Source organism: Salvelinus sp. IW2-2015, linkage group LG1 (genome assembly GCF_002910315.2).
Source record: "Salvelinus sp. IW2-2015 linkage group LG1, ASM291031v2, whole genome shotgun sequence".
NCBI classification, from domain to species: Eukaryota; Metazoa; Chordata; class Actinopteri; order Salmoniformes; family Salmonidae; genus Salvelinus; species Salvelinus sp. IW2-2015.
The window spans coordinates 8,276,829-8,297,877 of record NC_036838.1 but is presented as its reverse complement, the minus strand read 5'-3'; the positions used below and the strand labels follow the sequence as shown (position 1 = coordinate 8,297,877).

General features: G+C 42.2%; 1 protein-coding gene and 2 pseudogenes across 1 annotated transcript in view; 2 read left to right on the top strand and 1 right to left on the bottom strand.

The window, feature by feature from the left end:
- The first annotated feature begins 1,827 nt into the window (after positions 1–1,827).
- LOC139022587 (cytochrome P450 2D14-like) lies at positions 1,828–5,399 on the top strand (annotated as a pseudogene).
- Positions 5,292–7,164, top strand: LOC111953834 (cytochrome P450 2J4-like; annotated as a pseudogene).
- A 2,127-nt stretch (positions 7,165–9,291) lies between these two features.
- Positions 9,292–21,049, bottom strand: part of LOC111960355 (zinc finger protein 431-like) — a 31,211-nt gene continuing 19,453 nt past the window's right edge. The window contains exon 4 of the mRNA XM_023982357.2: positions 9,292–14,632. Coding sequence (XP_023838125.1) covers positions 13,260–14,632 — 1,373 coding nt within the window. The 3' untranslated portion in view covers positions 9,292–13,259. The remainder of the gene's footprint in view (positions 14,633–21,049) is intronic.

Here is a 21,049-nt window from a genome sequence, read left to right as displayed (position 1 = left end):
CGCCTCCAGAGTACAGGTCTCAGTGTACGCTCATTCCTTCGACGATAAACGCGAATCCGATCATCACCCTGGTGAGACAAACCTGCGACTCGTCAGTGAAGAGCACTTTTTGCAGTCTGTCTGGTCCAGTGACGGTGGGTTTGTGCCCCATAGGTGACGTTGTTGCCGGTGAATGTTGCGGTGAGGAACCTGCCTTAGACACGGCCTATAAGCCTTAGTCCAGCCTCTCAGCCTATTGCGGACAGTCTGAAGCACTGATGGAGGGATTTGTGCGTTCTGGTGTAACTCGGGCAGTTGTTGTTGCCATCCTGTACCTGTCCTGCAGGTTGTGATGTTCGGATGTACCGATCCGTGTACGCGTGGTTGCCACTGCGAGGACGATCAGCTGTCCGTCCTGTCTCCCTGTAGCGCTGTCTTAGGCGTCTCACAGTACTGACATTGCAATTTATTGCCCTGGCCACATCTGCAGTACTCATGCCTCCTTGCAGCATGCCTAAGGCACATTCACGCAGATGAGCAGGGACCCTGGGCATCTTTCTTTTGGTGTTTTTCAGAGTCAGTAGAAAAGCCTCTTTAGTGTCCTATGTAAGCTGTTAGTGTCTTAACGAACGTTCAACAGGTGATTGTTTATTAATTGTTTATGGTTCATTGAACAAGCATGGGAAACATTGTTTAAACCCTTTACAAATGAAGATCTGTGAAGTTATTTGGATTTTTACGAATTGTCTTTGAAAGACAGGGTCCTGAAAAAGGGACGTTTCTTTTTTTGCTGAGTTCATCATTTTAAAAGTTAAAACACTGTGTGCAGCATGGATCATGATACATACCTCCATCAAAGTTGAACAACTCTTTGGCTGGATGCTGCGTGATCATGCGCACAGATACACACGGGGATGCAGTTACTCAAACAATACAGCAGCTGGCTTCATAACTATACATACAAAAACTGGCTGCTTAATTTTGACAAAACTCATACAACTAACCCATGCCCAAACCGGACACCCGTGTGCGTCCGAGTGCGCAAATTGATTTTGTCCCTCCCACACCAAACACGATCACGACACGTAGATTGAACTATCAAAACAAACTCTGAACCAATTATATTAATTTGGGGACAGGTCAAAAAGCATTTAACATTTATGGCAATTTAGCTAGCTAGCTTGCAGTTGCTAGCTATTTTGTCCTATTTAGTTAGCTAGCTTGCTGTTGCTAGCTAATTTGTCCTGGGATATAAACATTGATTTGTTATTTTACCTGAAATGCACAAGGTCCTCTACTCCGACAATTAATCCACACATAAAACGGTCAACCGAATCGTTTCTAGTCATCTCTCCTCATTCCAGGCTTTTTCTTCTTTGGACTTTATATGGCGATTGGCAACTAACTTTCATATTAAGGTGTATTACCACAACCGACCTCAGTTCATCTTTCAGTCACCCACGTGGGTATAACCAATGAGGAGATGGCACGTGGGTATATGCTTCTAAAAGCCAATGAGGAGATGGGAGAGGCAGGACTTGCATCACGTTCTGCGTCACAAATAGAAGCAACTTCAATTTTAGTGCTTGGTAACGCAGACGCTCGTTGGCGCACGCAAGCAGTGTGAGTGCAATGATTGAATAACATGTATGTGTACATTTCTTTTGCAATTCTCGCGCCCGCGACGCGAGCGGTGTGGTCAGCATGAGGATGTCTATTTCAACCCTGTTACACAAGGCCTGCTGGGTCAGCTTGGGACCTGACACAACCTTCTGAGATGAGCCTGGACAACCAACTTTCTTCAGGATCCTCCCGATTGCAGAGGGGTTTCTGGGATTAGCACACAGGATGCACTCCCAGAGGACTTTGGCCTTGCACCGGTCAGCAGTTCTGACTGGCGCCAAGAGATTGGGTCTGTAGTCGGGCTGTTGGAGACCAAAAACTTGACCTGTAGGCCACTGTCACTATGAAAACTGGGGTTCTCTTTAGAGTTGAATCCTATGTACCGCAGTGCAGTTCTCTAGGCCCTCTACTCTATTCTATTTTTACCAATGACTTGCCATTAAAACAGCCCACTTTTTTTTACTAACATTTTAAGTCACTGCACAACAGTAAATTAACAAAAAAAGAATACAAAATATTCATGTTGTCCATTTTAAGTGTTCCTTTGTTGAATGGTTTGGATAAATCTTCTATTTGTGTTCGAATGTTTGCAACAACAAAAAAGCTCGTTTCGTGTCATCCGTGGTATAAATGGTAATTTTGGCAATGAGACCCCCCCCCCAGTTCCAATATCAAATCAAACAAGAAATTGTCAAAAAAAATTGTATCAAGTCCTGAATCAAGGCTGTAAACCTACTAGTCTCCCATGGGCAGACAGGTTACCTCCCACATTAACTGTTGCCCTAGATCTGGTATTTACGAAACTAGGCTTACTGTACATTTACGAGTCAGCAAATATCCCTCTCATAAACCTCTGCTGACTAGCGTTCAAAACAAAGTCTGCGATGCTAGGGTCGGTCGTGTTGTTGTGTTTCTTTTCCCTCCTCCTATTCTTCTTCATCAGGGTCCGCCGACTTAAAAACTTCCCACCAGGACCCCGTCCCCTGCCCATCCTCGGCAATCTGCTACAGCTGGATCCTGTCAACCCTCTCAAAGACCTGGAAAGGGTAAAGTGGGCTATATGTTGTAGGCCAGGGTTAGACCTACTCTCGATACCTGTTACGATAACCCTGCTGAAAATTACATTTTTTTGTTACGCTAATATTTTGGATAAAGCTTTCTACAAGYAACCCGTAATATACGTTAGGTAAATGGATTCCTATTATTCTGTATAGTAAATCCGAGACACTCCATTTAGTATGTATGATGTTACGTTTCGTATGGTATGTATTATGGATGTCCATCACCCATTTCGTATGATATGTTACGAATTACAATTTAATATATGTTACGAATTTGCAAAATGTACAATATGTTATGAATTTGCCGCTCCCTCCCTGCGCGCGCGCACCACGTCTATTTCTATGGGCACAAGCACTGTTTATGACACAAACTGTTCACACCCTTCTTGTTGGTGGAGAGAATTTTGCAGGTTTAAAGCATATTTCCTGCAATTCTACACATTTTGTCATGGGGTGCAAAGAAAATGTTGCCGTTTTAAAGCTACATTTCTTATAATTCTATACATTTTGCCATGTCTAATGTGTATTCATGTGATATCTGAGTGACACCTGCGTGACAAAAAAAATACAACAAAATCTATGGGACTATAACAACCTTCAAGAGTAAGTTTAAAGTTCTTAAAAAGAGCAAAAACGTTTGGGAATCACTGCCTTAAGTATCTGTCTTATGTAACCATACCAAAGGTAACATATCATACTAATTTGAGAGTCCCGGATCTACATGTACTATGTTAGATCTGGTCTATGAGACCAGTCTGACTGAATGGGTATTAAGTGTGATGTAGGCTAAAGTTTTAGGACAATGAGCAACAATAGTGGAATCGGTGGTTCGCCTTCAAAATAAAGGTCTTGCATTGAAACACAATTGGACTAGAAAATACTCAAAAATTTCAACAAAAGACAATTATTCATTAATTTGACAATAAACAGAAATACTTATGTAATTTAGTGTAATGTTTTAAAATAATTTGTGAAAATTGTGGATAAAAACCACGCTTTCCGTTATTTCTAAACCGTAAAATTCTAGGGAAAGGGAAACACTTTATTATCCTGGAAAGAAATGGTGTTATTACACGCTAATATGTTGTGAATAAGGTTGAGCTTTTTTTTGTTATTTCACATACTGATGGAAACCAGGGACACTGCGACTCAATGTTTAATATCAGAGTGCTACGCAACTTGTAAAGGGACAAAATAATAGTAGTCAGCCAAGAGTTACTCCTGGAACCCATAAAACGCAAGACTGTGTGTGTGTGTGTGTGTGTGTGTGTGTGTGTGTGTGTGTGTGTGTGTGTGTGTGTGTGTGTGTGTGTGTGTGTGTGTGTGTGTGTGCACCATCGGCGGTATCTGAGCCCTCCCATGGGAGACCAGGAATTAGCCCAATAGGAAACAGGAAACAGGATACAGGAATTAGCCCAATAGGAAATCCCCCTTGGGCTGAGGGTGGCACTGATTTTAAAGTAGCAGGCATGAGACCGTGAGCCCGACCCACGTATGCTCCGTGTGTGTTTGTATGTGTGTGTGCCGATCAGGGATCGTCCTGGCCAATTATGGCTCCAGCCGGCGGGACCACCGGCGCTTTGCTCTGACCACGCTGAGAAAATTTGGTCTGGGCAAACGCTCCATGGAAGAGCGTTTGCCCAGAGGAGGTGTCCCACATCTGCACTGAGCTGGAGAGCAGTGCTGGTAGTCCCACACACACAACGTCCTAGTAATCACAATCATCACCGTACATATTCATGTCATTATCAGCGCTTAGTATCCACCCCAAAGGTCCTCCAAATACTGTATCAAACAATTACACTATTAACCCCTTGTAGTTGTAACAAGCTTCCATAAACCACACAAACTTCACAGAAATAAGATACTCTCAGTAATACTTCCAGTATGACGAATTTTACTATGCTTGTTTTAACATTAGGTATAAAGACTGTGGGGATTGTTACTTTATCTATCCTGTCAGTGTGTTCAATTCAGTAGCTCTGTGATCGTTGTTCTTACCTTGTCCGTGTGTATTGCCTCGTGTGGTGACCGTTGCTGTGTCCTGTTAGGCGGTTCGATGGACCCTCAGCACCTGTTCCATCTGACTGCGTCTAACATCATCTGCTCACTGATTTCCGGAGAGAGGTTTGAATATGACGACCCGGTCATCCTCACCCTCATCCAGAGCTTAGAGGAGTTGACCAAGGAAGCTTTCGGACCTTGGGCCATGGTACAGTCTAAGCCCTGTGCCACTCCATGCTTACTAAAAAAAAGGATTCCAAAATGGTTATTTCGGCTGTTCCCAGGTAGAACCCTTTTGGGTTCCAGGTAGAACTCTCTGTGGAAAGGGTTCTACGCTGATCCCAAAAGTGTTCTTCAAAGGTGTTCTTCAAAGTGTTCTCCCATGGGGACAGCCAAAGAATCCTTTTAGGTTCTAGATGGAACCTTTTTTTTTAGAGTGTACATGATCCTCACTGAACTCTCTGTGCTAGACATGACATGTGCTAGACATGACACCACTGATCCACATTCCACTCTGTTTTACATCCATTTCCTCCAATCTATCTTTTGTAGCTCTATGAAATCATACCGGTCTTGAGGCCCCTCCCTTTGCCCTTCAGGAACGTTTCACACAAATTTAATTAAATGAAGGAACATATCGAGAAGATTGTGACCAAGCACAAAAGTTCAAGGGTCGTGGGAGAGCCCAGAGACCTCCTTGACTGCTACCTGGACCAGATTGACAAGGTAGGAGAACAATAGAACTAGTGTTCTAGAAGTAAAATAAATAGGATAAGATATAAAGTAAGTAAGTAGCCTTGTACAAGTAAGCCTGAACGGTCCATGGGGCAGGAGCCTATCTCCTGTTTCTGTAGCATTACGCAGCTTGATGTAGAAGTACACCCCTGGATAGAACACTAGTCTGTCGCAGGACTTTACCTTGAGTCCATCTGCCAATCAGAGAGGCATCGGGTCCCATTTTTAGAGTCTTTGGTATGACTTCCGTGAGAAGGGAAAACATTTTTATTGGGCTGGTGGAAGAGGAGGAAGTACTTTACAGGATGGAGCAGAATTGAATGTAGAGGCCTTTGGTGTCTGTGTGCGTGTGTTTCAGACAGCTGATGGAGGCTCCACATTTAATGACACTCAGATGGTGTTTCTACTACTTGATCTGTTCATGGCTGGGACAGACACCACTTCCAACACCCTCCGCTCTGCCGTGCTACACCTGATGACAACCAGCATGTACAGGGTGAGGAAATACACACACGACACACACACTGGCATACATTTCATTCAATCCGATGGCGCTTGTAGACAATGTGTCCGCATTCACGGTAAACACTGCATATGTCGGCTAAATAGGAAATTGTTCTACAAAACTTGATCGGATTGAATCCCGGCCAAAGAGTGCGTGTTTGTCCCAGATYGCTGTTACCGAGAGATCGCCGACGTTCTTGAGGGACGTGCAGACGCTTCGTTTGAGGAGAGACATGCAATGCCGTATGTTCAAGCCATGATCCATGAGGTACAGCGCATGAGTGACACTGTTCCTCTTGGCGTGTTCCGTACTACCTGCAGCGACACGCAACTACACAGCTACCAGCTGCCCCAGGTGAGCATTACCATGACGACTGATATGCTGCCTGTTGTTGACCTTAGAACTATAAAGGTCGCCTGGGCTAGAGGGAGTTATGTCATGACGGGTGCTGTCTCAGTCTTTAGTGTWCCTCTCCACCTCTCCTTCGCACCCTTAATCCCTCTCTCCCTCATCTGTTCCAGKGCACTATGGTAATTCCTAACCTGTCTTTGGTGCTGCATGAAGAAGGGCCAGTGGAAATTCCCTCACGAGTTCAACCCTGAAAACTTCCTCAACGAGGTTGGAGAGTTTGTGAAACCAGAAGCCTTTCTGCCATTCTCAGCAGGTGCCTTTTTGCAAAAGCGTCAATATCTATGGCTTATAAATGATAGTATGTTGTACAGAGACAGGAGAATATGTTGACATAAAATGCCAGGCTGCATGCATATGAAGRTATGAGTGAAATGTTGTTCTCATTGATAGCCGTGTGTGTGTTCCCCAGGATCTCGTGTGTGTCTGGGGGAGGGGTTAGCACGTATGGAGCTCTTCCTGGTTCTAGTGACATTGCTTCGGCGTTTCCGATTCGTCTKGCCTGAGGATGGAGGTGTCCCAGATTTCAGCCTCATCTTTGGTGGGACACAGTCTCAAAAGCCCTTCYGCCTGGGAGTGCGCCTGAGGAGCAGCGAGAGAGGGTGAACTACCCACAGTCTCCACAAGAGAGCACAAGTTCTGCCAGACAGCTACAGATCTTATTCTGTAATAATTCACCTTAATTTTAGTGACTCATCAAATAAGTCGTTTTCAATAATGTGTAACCCACCATTGAATGCCTTACAATCTGTGTCAGGTTCTGTAAGGATCAGATATAGGAATGATCATTCACAAACTAGATCTTTCAGTATGCTTGCATGGATTTTGTAATACATACCTTGTTAAAACCATTGGTTTTGTGTTTCTGTTACTGACAACTATTTGTATTTTCTTATCAAGTAAAATAGCAATTGCTAAAAACATGTGATTTGGATTTTTTTTTAAGTTAACTTCTGATTTTATGTTCTCCTACCCCCTTAACTGCATCTATAACTGCTATGTTTGAGGTTGATAGCTAGCTAGCTAACATTATTTGCATTTTTAGGGCGTTCACACACTGCTGTACAACAATGTAGAAGAAAAACGGGGCAATTCAAGACGGTGCTATGAAATTCATGTCAAAAAGTAGTTCTTTTCCCTTTGACATTATAAATGACATATGTTATGTACGTCTCTTGGTGGGAACGCAACACCCTGCTATATCTCAACTCCCCGTGGAGTGAATAAGTATGTGATCGTAGGTGCGGGGAGGGACGACAGAGGCAGATAAAAATACCGTTTACAGGGAATATGTTATTCCTTAACACGGTAAGGTAGGGAAAAGGGGCTGGACGGAACCAAAGCAAAGAAAGTAAAAATTAAAAAGAGTACCCGCTCCTACGTTACCTGCCTTCCCACTACTTACCTAACCTTTAGCACCACCTGGCGCGCTAAACAAAATACAAGGGGGTGGGATGCCCAGGTGTTACCTAGTGTGCATACACAGATTAAATACTACGGGTTACGTATGCCCACAGGCCTCTTGCCTAAACACTCCCAATGTGCGTTCCCCTTCCCCCCCTGGGAACAAATGAAACAGAATCATTACTAATAATTAGTGTTTTTGGTTATTGAAATTGTTCACTAAGTCCTATTTGCATACACATACCTCGGAAAGGAGCGGCTACAACAATCAACACAGGACATAAAAATATGCTCTCCTCCCTGACGCAGGAACTCTGGTTTTTATCAGGCTGGAGAAGGAGTTTGCAATAGCAGAGACAGCTGTATCCCCTGACGAGAGGGAGGGGTCAAAGCTCCAATCTGCGATGGGGCCGACCAATCAACTGAATTAATCTTTAGCTAGATTGTTCTCTCCAATATTATAGCCTAATATACCTGCCTAACACTGTAAGGTCATATTTTATAATTTAGCTAGTCATGTTGGCAATAGAATAAGCTTTCAAATGATGCCCATCTGACCCAGATTGCGGGTCAATTTATATTGGACCGTGTTTGGATTCCGTAAAATTAGTGGAGATGCAGGGCTATGTTCCCCAAAAAATTATACATAAATACAAGCAGGGCATAACATTAAAACGTGCCAAATGCAGGTAGATTTAGGTATTGGTGGGTAAGAATGTCAATTTCACCAGCCACATAAGCGGGTGGTCAATTTTCAGGGCTCTACACTGCAAAAATTACATTCACATTTGTGAATAAAAATAGAGTAAAAAGTCAAGTATGAGCACGTGTGAGTTGTGTTATAGCAGATCAATTCTGCAGTAACTGTTTTCAAAGTATTTCTGTGGCTTATAATTGAAATACACGGTAACCTCTTCATCAGGTTGTGTATTGCTACTGGACCAAAAAAGGTATCCCCGAAAAAGGTAAAAACTGTGAACGACCAGACAAGACATAGAAAATGATACAATGAGCCAGAATTCTGGAGACCACAGGCAGTGGTCAAGTGAATATGTTTTGAAAGTGATAGTATATATGAAATCTGGATTCAGTATGACCATCTAATAGGGTATGTCCAGTATGATACTTTACATTTGGGTGTGGCATATCATTTCAAACAAATAACCATTGAAGAATTATTTGTAACCAGATGTTATTTTTTTACTCATATGACAGAGCAAAGAAGAAAGCTAACTTGGCAGAGACAGATATTCATGAGATAAAAATGCTTCCAGGCAACAAAAAAAAGTAAACTCACATTTTCAAAACTATCAAAGTCATGGCAATACCGGTAATCTATATATCTAGCAGTTAACATTACGGTGTCCTACCAGGCCACGTTTAACTTACATTTGTTGCCATTGCATTGATTGTATGGAATTTACAGGTCCTTCAGGTCAAAAAGGCGAAGAGGCAGAGCAGAGAAAGGAGGCAGACAGACCATGAAAGTAAGCACAAGTGCAGACTGTTCTTGATCTATACTGAATCACGCCTGTTTTGTTCAATTGTGGTGTAGTCATTGAAAAAACAATACATGTTTGATTCTCACTTTTATTGAAATGTATATTAAACATTTATTAAAAATGTCAGCTCAGAAAACAACAATGTGTGCAGCACCAGAGGTACACTGTAGTGACTCTAAATTAGGAACATTCAAAACAAATGTGAAAATACATTCATATACAGTAGCAGTCAAAAGTTTGGACACACCTACTCATTCAAGGGTTTTTCTATATTTGGACTATTTTCTACATTGTAGAATAGTGAAGACATCAAAACGATRAAATAACACACATGGAATCATGTGGTAACCAAAAAAGTGTTAAACAAATAAAGATATATTTAGCCACCGTTTGACTTGACAGCTTTGGACACTCTTCGCATTCTCTCAACCAGCTTCATGAGGCAGTCACCAGGTTGCAGATTTCTGAATTGTTAACTAAAATTATAAATGTGTTAACTGTTAAAATTATACATTTTTTAAAACAATACTAAACATGCACATCCAAACAACAGCACACAAACATCAACGTCATCACATCTGGCCAGACCTATCTGCTCACCCCCCCATTAATCTCCAGCGCCAGCATCACTTTCCGCCACATGGCCTAAAACTGCACCATTTTGTTTCTCTCTGTCACCCACGCACTTTCAACATTTAGATAATAAAATATTTGACCATTCCATTGTGTTAGCGATGGAGGATTGGTTGATTTCCAGTTAAGTGTGCATGTTTTCAAGATGGTTGATGAGAAAAGTATCATCCAGCACTTCGGGTATCTCACTGCTCATTCGTATGCCATGTCTTGATATGCAGACAGACGGATTAAAAGTACATTTACATTTTGATACTTCTGACAGACAACTTTCTAACTCCGCCCAAAACTTTTGAACTTTATAGCATTCGCAGAAGGCATGGGTTATTGAGTCATTGTTAGTTTTACACTTATACAACAGGTGGGTCTAATCCTGATTGCTTAAAACCACATTCCAGCCTGTGTCTACTCCACAAGTTACCACCGGCTAAATCTATGATGTTAAAATGCCTATTTACTCTGTTCCATCTGCCTGTGCAATCCCCTGTCTCATCAGCCCAGCCAGGCAATTTATAAACTTGATCTCCACTATAAAAAGCATGTAGACATTATCTCCCATTTCTTTTAGACTAACATTTAGTTTTCAACATTGGAGATTTGTATAAACCTTGCTGTCTGTCTCTTCAACATTTGCTAAATTGTTTCAATATTCAAATTCGATCTCCACCTGTCCCATAGTAATGAACGTGTTGGGATGAGACAGACAGGTAGGCAGCTTTTCTCAGCCAGTTCGAAATCATGAATCAACATTTTTATGGATATATACAAAGAACTAGCAATAGAAAACAGGTCAAACAAAACAATGTGCAGCTAGTTTGTAGTCTTTCCAGCTTCCGTTTAAAATGATTGTGTTAGCTGTGTTGTTGGCTAGCTCTCGAGCAACAGTGCCCTGACGAGAGAGAGCACATTTTCTATCCCAGGTGAAATCGCGCATCATTAGCTCATTGTTATGGATGTATCCAAATAAATGTCACTAGAAAACAACAAACACATGCAAATGCAGCTACTTTGTTGTTATTCTGGCTGCGCTGTTTGACGTGACTGTAATTTGAAACTTGTATTTTTTATTTGCCCATATAAAGTCAGTTATGACGTAGTATACTTTTAAAAAATGTCTTCAGTGGGATAACTGGTATAAATATAAGAATTAATTGTTAATATTTAATTGTGCCATCCAGTGTGTGTGTTAAGAAAACTATAATTTTGAACCTTTAGGGACCATTGTTAACCTTCAGAGAACATTCCCAGAACCTTCAGAGAACGTTGCCTACAGTGTAACCTTCAGAGAACGTGCCCCGCTATCTTTGTAAAACCAAAAGAGAACGTTATAAGAACGTTAAGAAAACCATCCGTTTAAACCTTTAGGGAACATTGGTGCAACGTTCAGGGAACGTTCCCACAACCTTCAGGGACCGTTGCCAGAACCAAAATGTGTTATCTGGGTATGTCTGTGGTTGAGAAGATATTGACATTGTTCATTAACATGCTATAGTAAGCGTTTCTGTTTTAAAATGGGTCCCTTACCCCTTGGAGCAGAGAGCAATGTTTTAGCMAAATTTTGCCTCCAAAAAGTAAATATGTTAAAACAAGGGGTGTAACTTGTTCGCTATTGTCAGCTGATTTAGAATTACATTTCTATAATTTTCCTGGCATGTTCTGTTGAGGTATTGACGAGTAAAGTCAGAATCTTCAATATAAAGCTAACTTCACTGCAGTAGTAAAATAGATAAGTGTTTAAGATTTGTATCCCTGGATTTTTGACCAGCTGATTATAGCGAAGAAAATACATCTGCATTTCCCGCTGTGTAAACACGTTGATTCTCATAGCAAATAGTCTCAAGATCAAGCCTGATAAACTTGGGGAATTGATATTCAAAGCTTAAATAGAAAAAYCTTTGTCAGGAACCAGGACTAACACCAGGACTAATAAATCCAATGCAACTGCATGTTTTACAAAAGGTACCACATGGATGAGCACAGTGTTGTAAAAATACTTCAAAAGTACACCTTAAGTCTTTTTTGGGGGTGTGTGTACTTTACTATTTAKATTTTTTACGTTTACTTTTTACTCCATGAATTTTCCGTCACCCAAAATAACTTGTTACTAACATGGGCTCCCGAGTGGCGCAGCGGTCTAAGGCACTGCATCTCAGTGCTAGAGGCGTCACTACAGACACCAGGCTGTATCACAACTGGCCGTAATTGKGAGTCCCATAGGGCAGCGTACAATTGGCCCAGCGACGYCCGGGTTTGGCCATCGTAGTAAATAAGAAATTGTTATTAACTGACTTGCCTAGTTAAATAAAAGTTACATTTTAAAACATTGACACTTACCAAGTGAACATCCCTGGTCATCCCTACTGCCTCTGATCTGGCAGACTCACTGAACACAAATTCTTTGTTTGTAAATTATGTCTGAGTGTTGGAGTGTGCCCGTCTATCCGTAAATAAAAACAGGAAAATTGTGGCATCTGGTTTGCTTAATATAAGGAATGTTAAATGATTTATACTGTTACTTTGATACTTACAGTGCATTCAGAAAGTATTCAGACACCTTGACTTGTTCTACATCTTGTTACATTACAGACTTATTATAAAACTGATTAAATAAATGTTTTTTACAGGTGTGCCAAGCTTGTAGCATCATATCCACGACGACTCGAGGCTGTAATTGATGCTAAAGGTGTTTCAACAAAGTACTGAGTAAAGGGTCTGAATACTTATGTAAATGTGATATTTCCATTTTTGTTTTTTTATACATTTATACATCCAAACCTGTTTTTGCTTTGTTATTATGAGGTATTGTGTGTCGATTGATGAGGGGGAAAAACTATTTAATCAATTTTAGAATAAGGCTGTAAAGTAACAAAATGTGGAAAGTCAAGGGGTCTGAATACTTTCCGAATGCACTGTACGTATATTTTTGCAATTACATTTACTTTTGAATCTTAAGTATATTTAAAACCAAATACTTTTACTCGAGTAGTAATTTACTGGGAGACTTGCACTTTTACTTGAGTCATTTTCTATTAAGGTACAGTATCTTTACTTTTACTGAAGTATGAGAGGGGAGGATGGCGGCAATTTATTTTCTCGCCTAGGGTGGCAGAACGGCAAGGACTGGGCCTGCTTTCCTTTTCGCAGACTTAGACCTGAGGGGTATATAACAAAGCAGGATCAATGAGTTAACTCAATCATATAAAAATATATTTTCCTGCAGTGTGGATTTATTCAAGGATTCTCTGCAAAATGTGTTAGCGCATGTTTTTTTCAAGTATCTTGACTAGGTAAAACTCTTTCCAGACTGGGAGCAATGGAAAGGCTTCTACCCTGCATGTCATCTCATGTATTTTAAGGTGTCCTAACCGGGTAAAAGCTTTTTCACACTAAGAGGATTTGAAAGGATTATTTATCTCTTGTGTGTGTCATCTCATGTGTTTTCAGTCTCCTTAACCTGGTAAAACCTTTTCCACACTGAGAACATTGGAATGGTTTTTCTCCCGTGTGTATTGTCATGTGATCTTTCAGATGAGATGACTGGATGAATCTCTTCCCACACTGAGAGCATTGGAAAGCCCTCTGCCTCTCTACTAAGTGTGTTCTCTCATGTGATTTCCGGTCCCCTGATGAGAAAAATTTCTTTTCACACTGGGAGCACTGATACGGCTTCTCGCCAGTGTGTGTTCTTTCATGCACTTTTAGATGCCCTGATCGCCCGAAACCCTTCCCACAATGAGAACAGTGGTATGTTTTCTCTTCCCCTGTATGTATTCTCTCATGCTCTTTCAGGCCCCTTAACTCAACAAAACCCCTTCCACACTGTGAGCAGAGGTGAGGCTTCTCTTTTGTGTGTGTCCACTCATGTGTTTTCAGGCTCCCTAACTGGGTAAAACTCTTTCCGCACAGGGAGCACTGGAAAGGCTTCTCTCCTTTGTGTATTCTGTTATGTTTTTTCAGGCTCCCTAACTCAGTAAAACTCTTTCCACACAGGGAGCAGTAGAAAGGCTTCTCTCCTGTGTGTGTCCTCTCATGTGTTGTCAGGTGCCCTAACTGGGTAAAACTCTTTCCACACTGGGAGCAGTGGTGAGGCTTCTCTCCTGTGTGTATTCTCTTGTGCATTTTTAAGTTCCCTAAATGGGTAAAACTTTTTCCACACAGGAAGCATTGGAAAGGCTTATCTCCTGTGTGTGTTCTTTCATGGTCTTTCAGGGTCCATAACCAAGTAAAACCCTTTCCACACTGAGTGCATTGGAATGTTTTTTCTCCTGTGTGTGTTCTCTTATGCTCTTTCAGATGAGTTGACCGGATAAATTTCTTTCCACACTGAGCGCATTGGAAAGGCCTCTCTACAGAGTGTGTGGGTTTTTTCCCAGTGTGTATTCTCTCATGCGTTCTCAGGTTCCCTGACTGGGTGAAACTCTTTCCGCACTGAAAGCAGTGGTAAGGCTTCTCCCCTTTATGCGTTCTCTTATGGTCTTTAAGGTGCCCTAACCGGGTATAAGTCTTTCCACATTGGGAGCAGGGGTAAGGCTTTTCTCCTGTGTGCGTCCTCTCGTGTGTTTTCAGGTGCCCTGACTGAGTAAAACTCTTTTCACATTGTGAGCAGTGGTAAGGCTTTTCTCCTGTGTGTATTCTTTCGTGATCTTTTAGGTTCCGTAACTTAGTAAAACTCTTTCCACACTGCGAGCAGCGGTGTTGTCTTGCTGGTTTGGGCATCTCTGGGTCTGGTTCCCCTGAAGTACACTTTCCGCTGTTCGAGTGAGAGTTTAGTCTCTCTCCTGCCAAAGACAAACAGAGTGTTTAGTTAAATACTAAACAGACACCTGAATGAAACCTCCATATGATAAAATTGTCTTCCTATGAGATTTAATCAAGACATGATCCATCAATAAAACAGCAGCGCACGTCATCACAGAATGGCGGTAGTGTTTTGTAGCCTAATAAAAACAAAATAGAACTTGACTGTTATGCATTTATTAGACCTAATGGACTACATTTACAGTGTATACAAACAACGGAGTAAAACAAGCTTACATTTGGGGTTCTGAGGGGTATATTACAAGGTTAGCTAGATCTACTTATGGTTTTCTGAAGCAAGCCAGCTTCAGTTAGCTTCACATTCCAGCTGAGGCTTCATCCACGTTACGGATGTGGATATTGATCCTGCAGCTGCCACTAACTCCAGCCAGGCATGTAGCTGCTYGTCCATGTAGCCTGTGGACAGCCTAGTGAGTCGAACGCCAAACTCTTTATTGAGACAAACCTGAAAACGGCGATCCGTGGGCGAGTCAGTGCCACGTTTTCATTTTTKCCGAAATGAAAATGAAAGTTATCTTGCAAATTTAGCAGGCTAAGGTGGGAAATACGCTATTAGAAGTGCCGTCTTTCTTTTATTGTGTGTGTATCATAATCATAACATTGATGTGCTTATCAATACACGAGCATCTTCTTTCCCACTCCTTTCATTTTATTCATATGAAAGTTTTAATGTGCATGACGTTTCAAATGCATCCTGTTATTCCTAAATGTGTAGTGTGATATGTATTTGAATATATATATATATTCTTTACACAGGAACATTTTACGAATAAAATATTTAAAATCAGTCATCTTCCTCATATTGTCGAGAGAATGAAGGGGGTGATAAAGCACTCTGAGCTTTATTTAAACAAACTTAACACAGCAGTAAATCTTAACACTGGCTGTAGCACTATAGGTTCGAGGGGGGGTGTCAGGAAAATGTATTGTATTTTCACATTTTGGGCGCAGAGTCAACGCCCACTGCCATCCGTTCTATTGGCCAACGTGCAATCATTGGAAAATAAAATCGATGAGCTATGATCAAGATTATCCTACCAACGGGACATCGAAAAACTGTAAAATAATATGTTTCACCGAGTCGTGGCTGAACAACGACACAGATAATATAGAGCTGGTGGGATTCTCCATGCACCGGCAGGACAGAGAAGCTACATCTGGTAAGACGAGGGGTGGGGGTGGGGGTGTCTATTTGTCAATAAAAGCTAGTGCGCGATGTCTAATAACTCCATTGTGTCCTCCTCCCAGAGTGCTAAGAACCTTGGCGTGATCCTGGACAACACCCTGTCATTCTCAACTAACATCAAGGCGGTGACCCGTTCCTGTAGGTTCATGCTCTACAACATTCGCAGAGTACGACCCTGCCTCACACAGGAAGCGGCGCAGGTCCTAATCCAGGCACTTGTCATCTCCCGTCTGGATTACTGCAACTCGCTGTTGGCTGGGCTCCCTGCCTGTGCCATTAAACCCCTACAACTCATCCAGAACGCCGCAGCCCGTCTGGTGTTCAACCTTCCCAAGTTCTCTCACGTCACCCCGCTCCTCCGCTCTCTCCACTGGCTTCCAGTTGAAGCTCGCATCCGCTACAAGACCATGGTGCTTGCCTACGGAGCTGTGAGGGGAACGGCACCTCCGTACCTTCAGGCTCTGATCAGGCCCTACACCCAAACAAGGGCACTGCGTTCATCCACCTCTGGCCTGCTCGCCTCCCTACCTCTGAGGAAGTACAGTTCCCGCTCAGCCCAGTCAAAACTGTTCGCTGCTCTGGCACCCCAATGGTGGAACAAACTCCCTCACGACGCCAGGTCAGCGGAGTCAATCACCACCTTCCGGAGACACCTGAAACCCCACCTCTTTAAGGAATACCTAGGATAGGATAAAGTAATCCTTCTAACCCCCCCCCTTAAAGAGTTAGATGCACTATTGTAAAGTGGTTGTTCCACTGGATATCATAAGGTGAATGCACCAATTTGTAAGTCGCTCTGGATAAGAGCGTCTGCTAAATGACTTAAATGTAAATGTAAATGTAATTAAAGAAGTCTCGAGGTATTGCTCACCTGAGGTAGAATACCTTATGATAAGCTGTAGACCACACTATCTACCAAGAGAGTTCTAATCTATATAAGGATGAAACGGTTACCGGTTTCACGATAAACCACGGTAAAATTCCCGGCGGTTAGTATTACCATTTCAAATTGTAATTATCATTAAAACCGTGTTTGATTACCGTGGTTTGAAAAACTCACGGTAAATACTGTCCAACATCAACCAAAGTTAGCAACAGTCTAGCGCAGGCGCAGCATGCACTGTGGGTTTTGTTTTGTGTGAAAACATGGCGGAAGGCAGTGACAGCACCTTCTAAGAGGACTAAATCTGAAGTGTGGTCATATTTTGGGTTTTACAAGAGTGCTGAGGGAAACTTAATCGAAGATGGTCACCCTGTCTGCAGAACATGCAACAACAAAAAACGCTGCAACATTTCAAATCTTTTGAGTAATCTTCGTGACCACCACCCACTACTTTATAGCGAATGAAAGGCAAGTTAACATTTAGCTCAATGCATGATGTGGGGACTTCGGAATGGGGGAAAACGTCATGGTTTGTCTCTCTAACTTGCTAATAGCTTGTCAATAATGTAAGTGTTACCTACTCTTGTAATAACACTACACGTTGTTCTGCTGCTGTATGCGTTGTGTCTGCAGACTCTATTCACCCATTGCACACRATAACACGTTATGTAGTTTAGTCACCCAACCAACATATTTTGTTCATTTAAAATCCTTCAGTCGTCGACTTGGTTGTAAAAGTGTTCCAACAGGGGAAACACTATAGACTCCGATACTYGACTCCTGTATTTATGTCAATTGTTGGGCTCATTGCAATTACTATCACCGTCTTCTTAAGACTCATTTGTATTTATGTAAATTGTGCATGGGGTCATTGCATTAACTCTAAATTCCAAATCACAGAAGATAGACTGTGTGTGTGTGTGTGTGTGTGTGTGTGTGTGTTGTGTGTGTGTGTGTGTGTGTGTGTGTGTGTGTGGTGTGTGTGTTGTGTGTGTGTGTGTGTGTGGTGTGTGTGTGAATAAATAATAACAACTAGGGGCCATGCATCAGAGCTCCCTCACCTTGCCAGGGGTGCAAGGAAGCTTTTGTGCATCCCAGCAACTAGCGGGCCATCAGAGGGAGTGTTCAGTGCCACTGAACACAGAGTTTACCTCTCATGGCCACATGGCGCCATCTTTAATGTTAATGTTATTATTTTAATGTTTGTGCACACAAAAAGTGCATAGTGCTGCTAATTTTATTTGTTGTTTGTTTATTTGATTTGCTTACTTAAGGATGTGTTCATTTAAACCTGAACTAGGGAAACCTTTACCTCTCATGGCCACATGCGCCATCTTTATGTTAATGTATTTTATTTTCATGTTTATGCACACAAAAAGTGCATAGTGTGCCTCCCGGGTGGCGCAGTGGTCTAGGGCACTGCATCCGCAGCGCTAGCTGCGCCACCAGAGACTCTGGGTTCGCGCCCAGGCTCTGTCGCAGCCGGCCGCGACCGGGAGGTCCGTGGGGCGACGCACAATTAGCCTAGCGTCGTCCGGGTTAGGGAGGGTTTGGCCGGTAGGGGGTATCCTGTTCTCATCGCGCACCAGCGACTCCTGTGGCGGGCCGGGCGCAGTGCGCGCTAACCAAGGGGGCCAGGTGCACGGTGTTTCCTCCGACAGATTGGTGCGGCTGGCTTCCGGTGTGGAGCGCGCTGTGTTAAGAAGCAGTGCGGCTTGGTTGGGTTGTGTTTCGGAGGACGCATGGCTTTCGACCTTCGTCTCTCCCGAGCCCGTACGGGAGTTGTAGCGATGAGACAAGATAGTAATTACTAGCATTGGACACCACGAAAATTGGGGAGAAAAGGGGGTAAAATTAAATAAAATAAAAAGTGCATAGTGCTACTAATTGTATTTGTTGTTTGTTAGTTTTTCAATATTAAACTTGATGAAATTATTTCAGTGTGTGTATCAGTAATTTTTTAACATTTCAAGCACATTTTAACAATACCGTGATAATACTGATAACCGTGATAAATTCGGTCACTATAATCGTTTCATCTCTACATCTACAGTTGAAGTCGGACGTTTACATACACCTTAGCAAATACATTTAAGCTCAGTTTTTCACAATTCCAGACAATTAATCCCGTAAAAATTCCATGTCTTAGGATCACCACTTTATTGTAAGAATGTGAAATGTCAGAATAATAGTAGAGAGAATGATTTATTTCAGCTTTTATTTCTTTCATCACATTCCCAGTGGGTCAGAAGTTTACATACACTCAATTAGTATTGGTAGCATTGCCTTTAAATTGTTTAACTTGGGTCAAACGTTTCGGTAGCCTTCCACAAGCTTCCCACAATAAGTTGTGTGAATTTTGGCCCATTCCCCTGATAGAGCTGGTGTAACTGAGTCAGGTTTGTAGGTCCTCACCTTCTCTCAAACGTTTCGTTCTGAATGATCTGATCTGAACTATTCCTATAGATATTGGTAGGGCTTCGGATGGTCACTCCAATACCTTGACTTTGTTGTCCTTAAGCCATTTTGCCACAACTTTGGAAGTATGCATGGGGTCATTGTCCATCTGGAAGACCCATTTGCGACCAAGCTTTAACTTCCTGACTGATGTCTTGAGATGTTGCTTCAATATAATCCACATAATTTTCCTTTCCTCATGATGCCATCTATTTTGTGAAGTGCACCAGCCCCTCCTGAGCAAAGCACCCCCACAACATGATGCTGCCACCCCGTGTCTTCACGGTTGGGATGGTGTTCTTCGGCTTGCAAGCCTCCCCCTTTTTCCTACAAACATATATGATGGTCATTATGGCCAAACGTTTTATATCTTTGTTCATCAGACCAGAGGACATTTCTCCAAAGAGTACAAACTTTGTCCCCATGTGCAGTTGCAAAATGTAGTCTGGCTTTTTTATGGAGGTTTTGGAGCAGTGGCTTCTTTCTTGCTGAGCGGCYTTTCAGGTTACGTTGATATAGGACTCGTTTTACTGTGGATATAGATACCTTTGTACCTGTTTCCTCCAGCATCTTCACAAGGTCCTTTGCTGTTGTTCTRGGATTGATTTGCACTTTTTGCACCAAAGTACATTCATCTCTAGGAGACAGAACACGTCTCCTTGCGGAGCGGTATGACGGCTGCATTTTCCCATGGTTTTCTATAGAAAATGTTTGGGCAGAACTGAAAAAGCATGTGCGAGCAAGGAGGCCTACAATCCTGACTCAGTTACACCAGCTCTGTCAGGAGGAATGGGCCAAAATTCACCCAATTTATTGTGGGAAGCTTGTGGAAGGCTGCCCAAAATGTTTGACCCAAGTTAAACAATTTAAAGGCAATGCTACCAAATACTAATTGAGTGTATGTAAACTTCTGACCCACTGGGAATGTGATGAAATAAAAGATGAAATAAATCACTCTCTCTACTATTATTCTGACTTTTCACATTCTTAAAATAAAGTGGTGATCCTAACTGACCTAAGACAGGGAATTTTTTACTAGGATTAAATGTCAGGAATTGTGAAAAACTGAGTTAAAATGTATTTGGCTAAGGTGTATGTAAACTTCCAACTTCAACTGTATTTAACGTTTAACTTCAGTAGCTAGCTACCAGCGCGAGTGTGCAGACTTTTTGTTGAAGAACCCCTTTCATTCTCTGGGGTACATGGAAAAGGTGTGAATTAAAAGCGAGGGTCGACCTCTGCCTGAGATCAGTCTCATGAAGAAGGATGAAAAGGTGTGAATTAAAAGCGAGGGTCGTCCTCTGCCTGAGATCAGTTTCATGAAGAAGGATGAAAAGGTGTGAATTAAAAGCGAGGGTCGTCCTCTGCGAAAAGGTGAGAGCGTTCAATACCAACTGGCATCAAATGTCTAGCTGGTTAACAGGGAGCCTATCATCAAGCCGCCTGTATTTGCACGTTAAGATTCTTTACATGCTGAACATCTTTTCTGGGATGTCAAAAACAATCCCGAATGATTTGATAGCTTCCATCGCATCAGCCATTAAATGTTAGATTAAAGAAAGAGGTTGACGCAACACATTTTGTCACGTGCACTCAAGTAGGCTTTGCACTTTCCTCTGGTATTTATTTAGCAAAGATGATAACACAAAATCAGCCCGGACAGACACAAGCAAAAACTCATGACATAAATGTTGCTGCAGCCTAGGCTACACCTAAAAATTAGAAATCTGACATGCTGTATGCGACGAAAACGAGACGATTTTTCCGTCTGATCAACTGTCGGCTACTAATAAGAGCAGCTGCATACAGCCTATGCTCCATGTCCATCTGGTCAGGGTAAACTAATTGGTA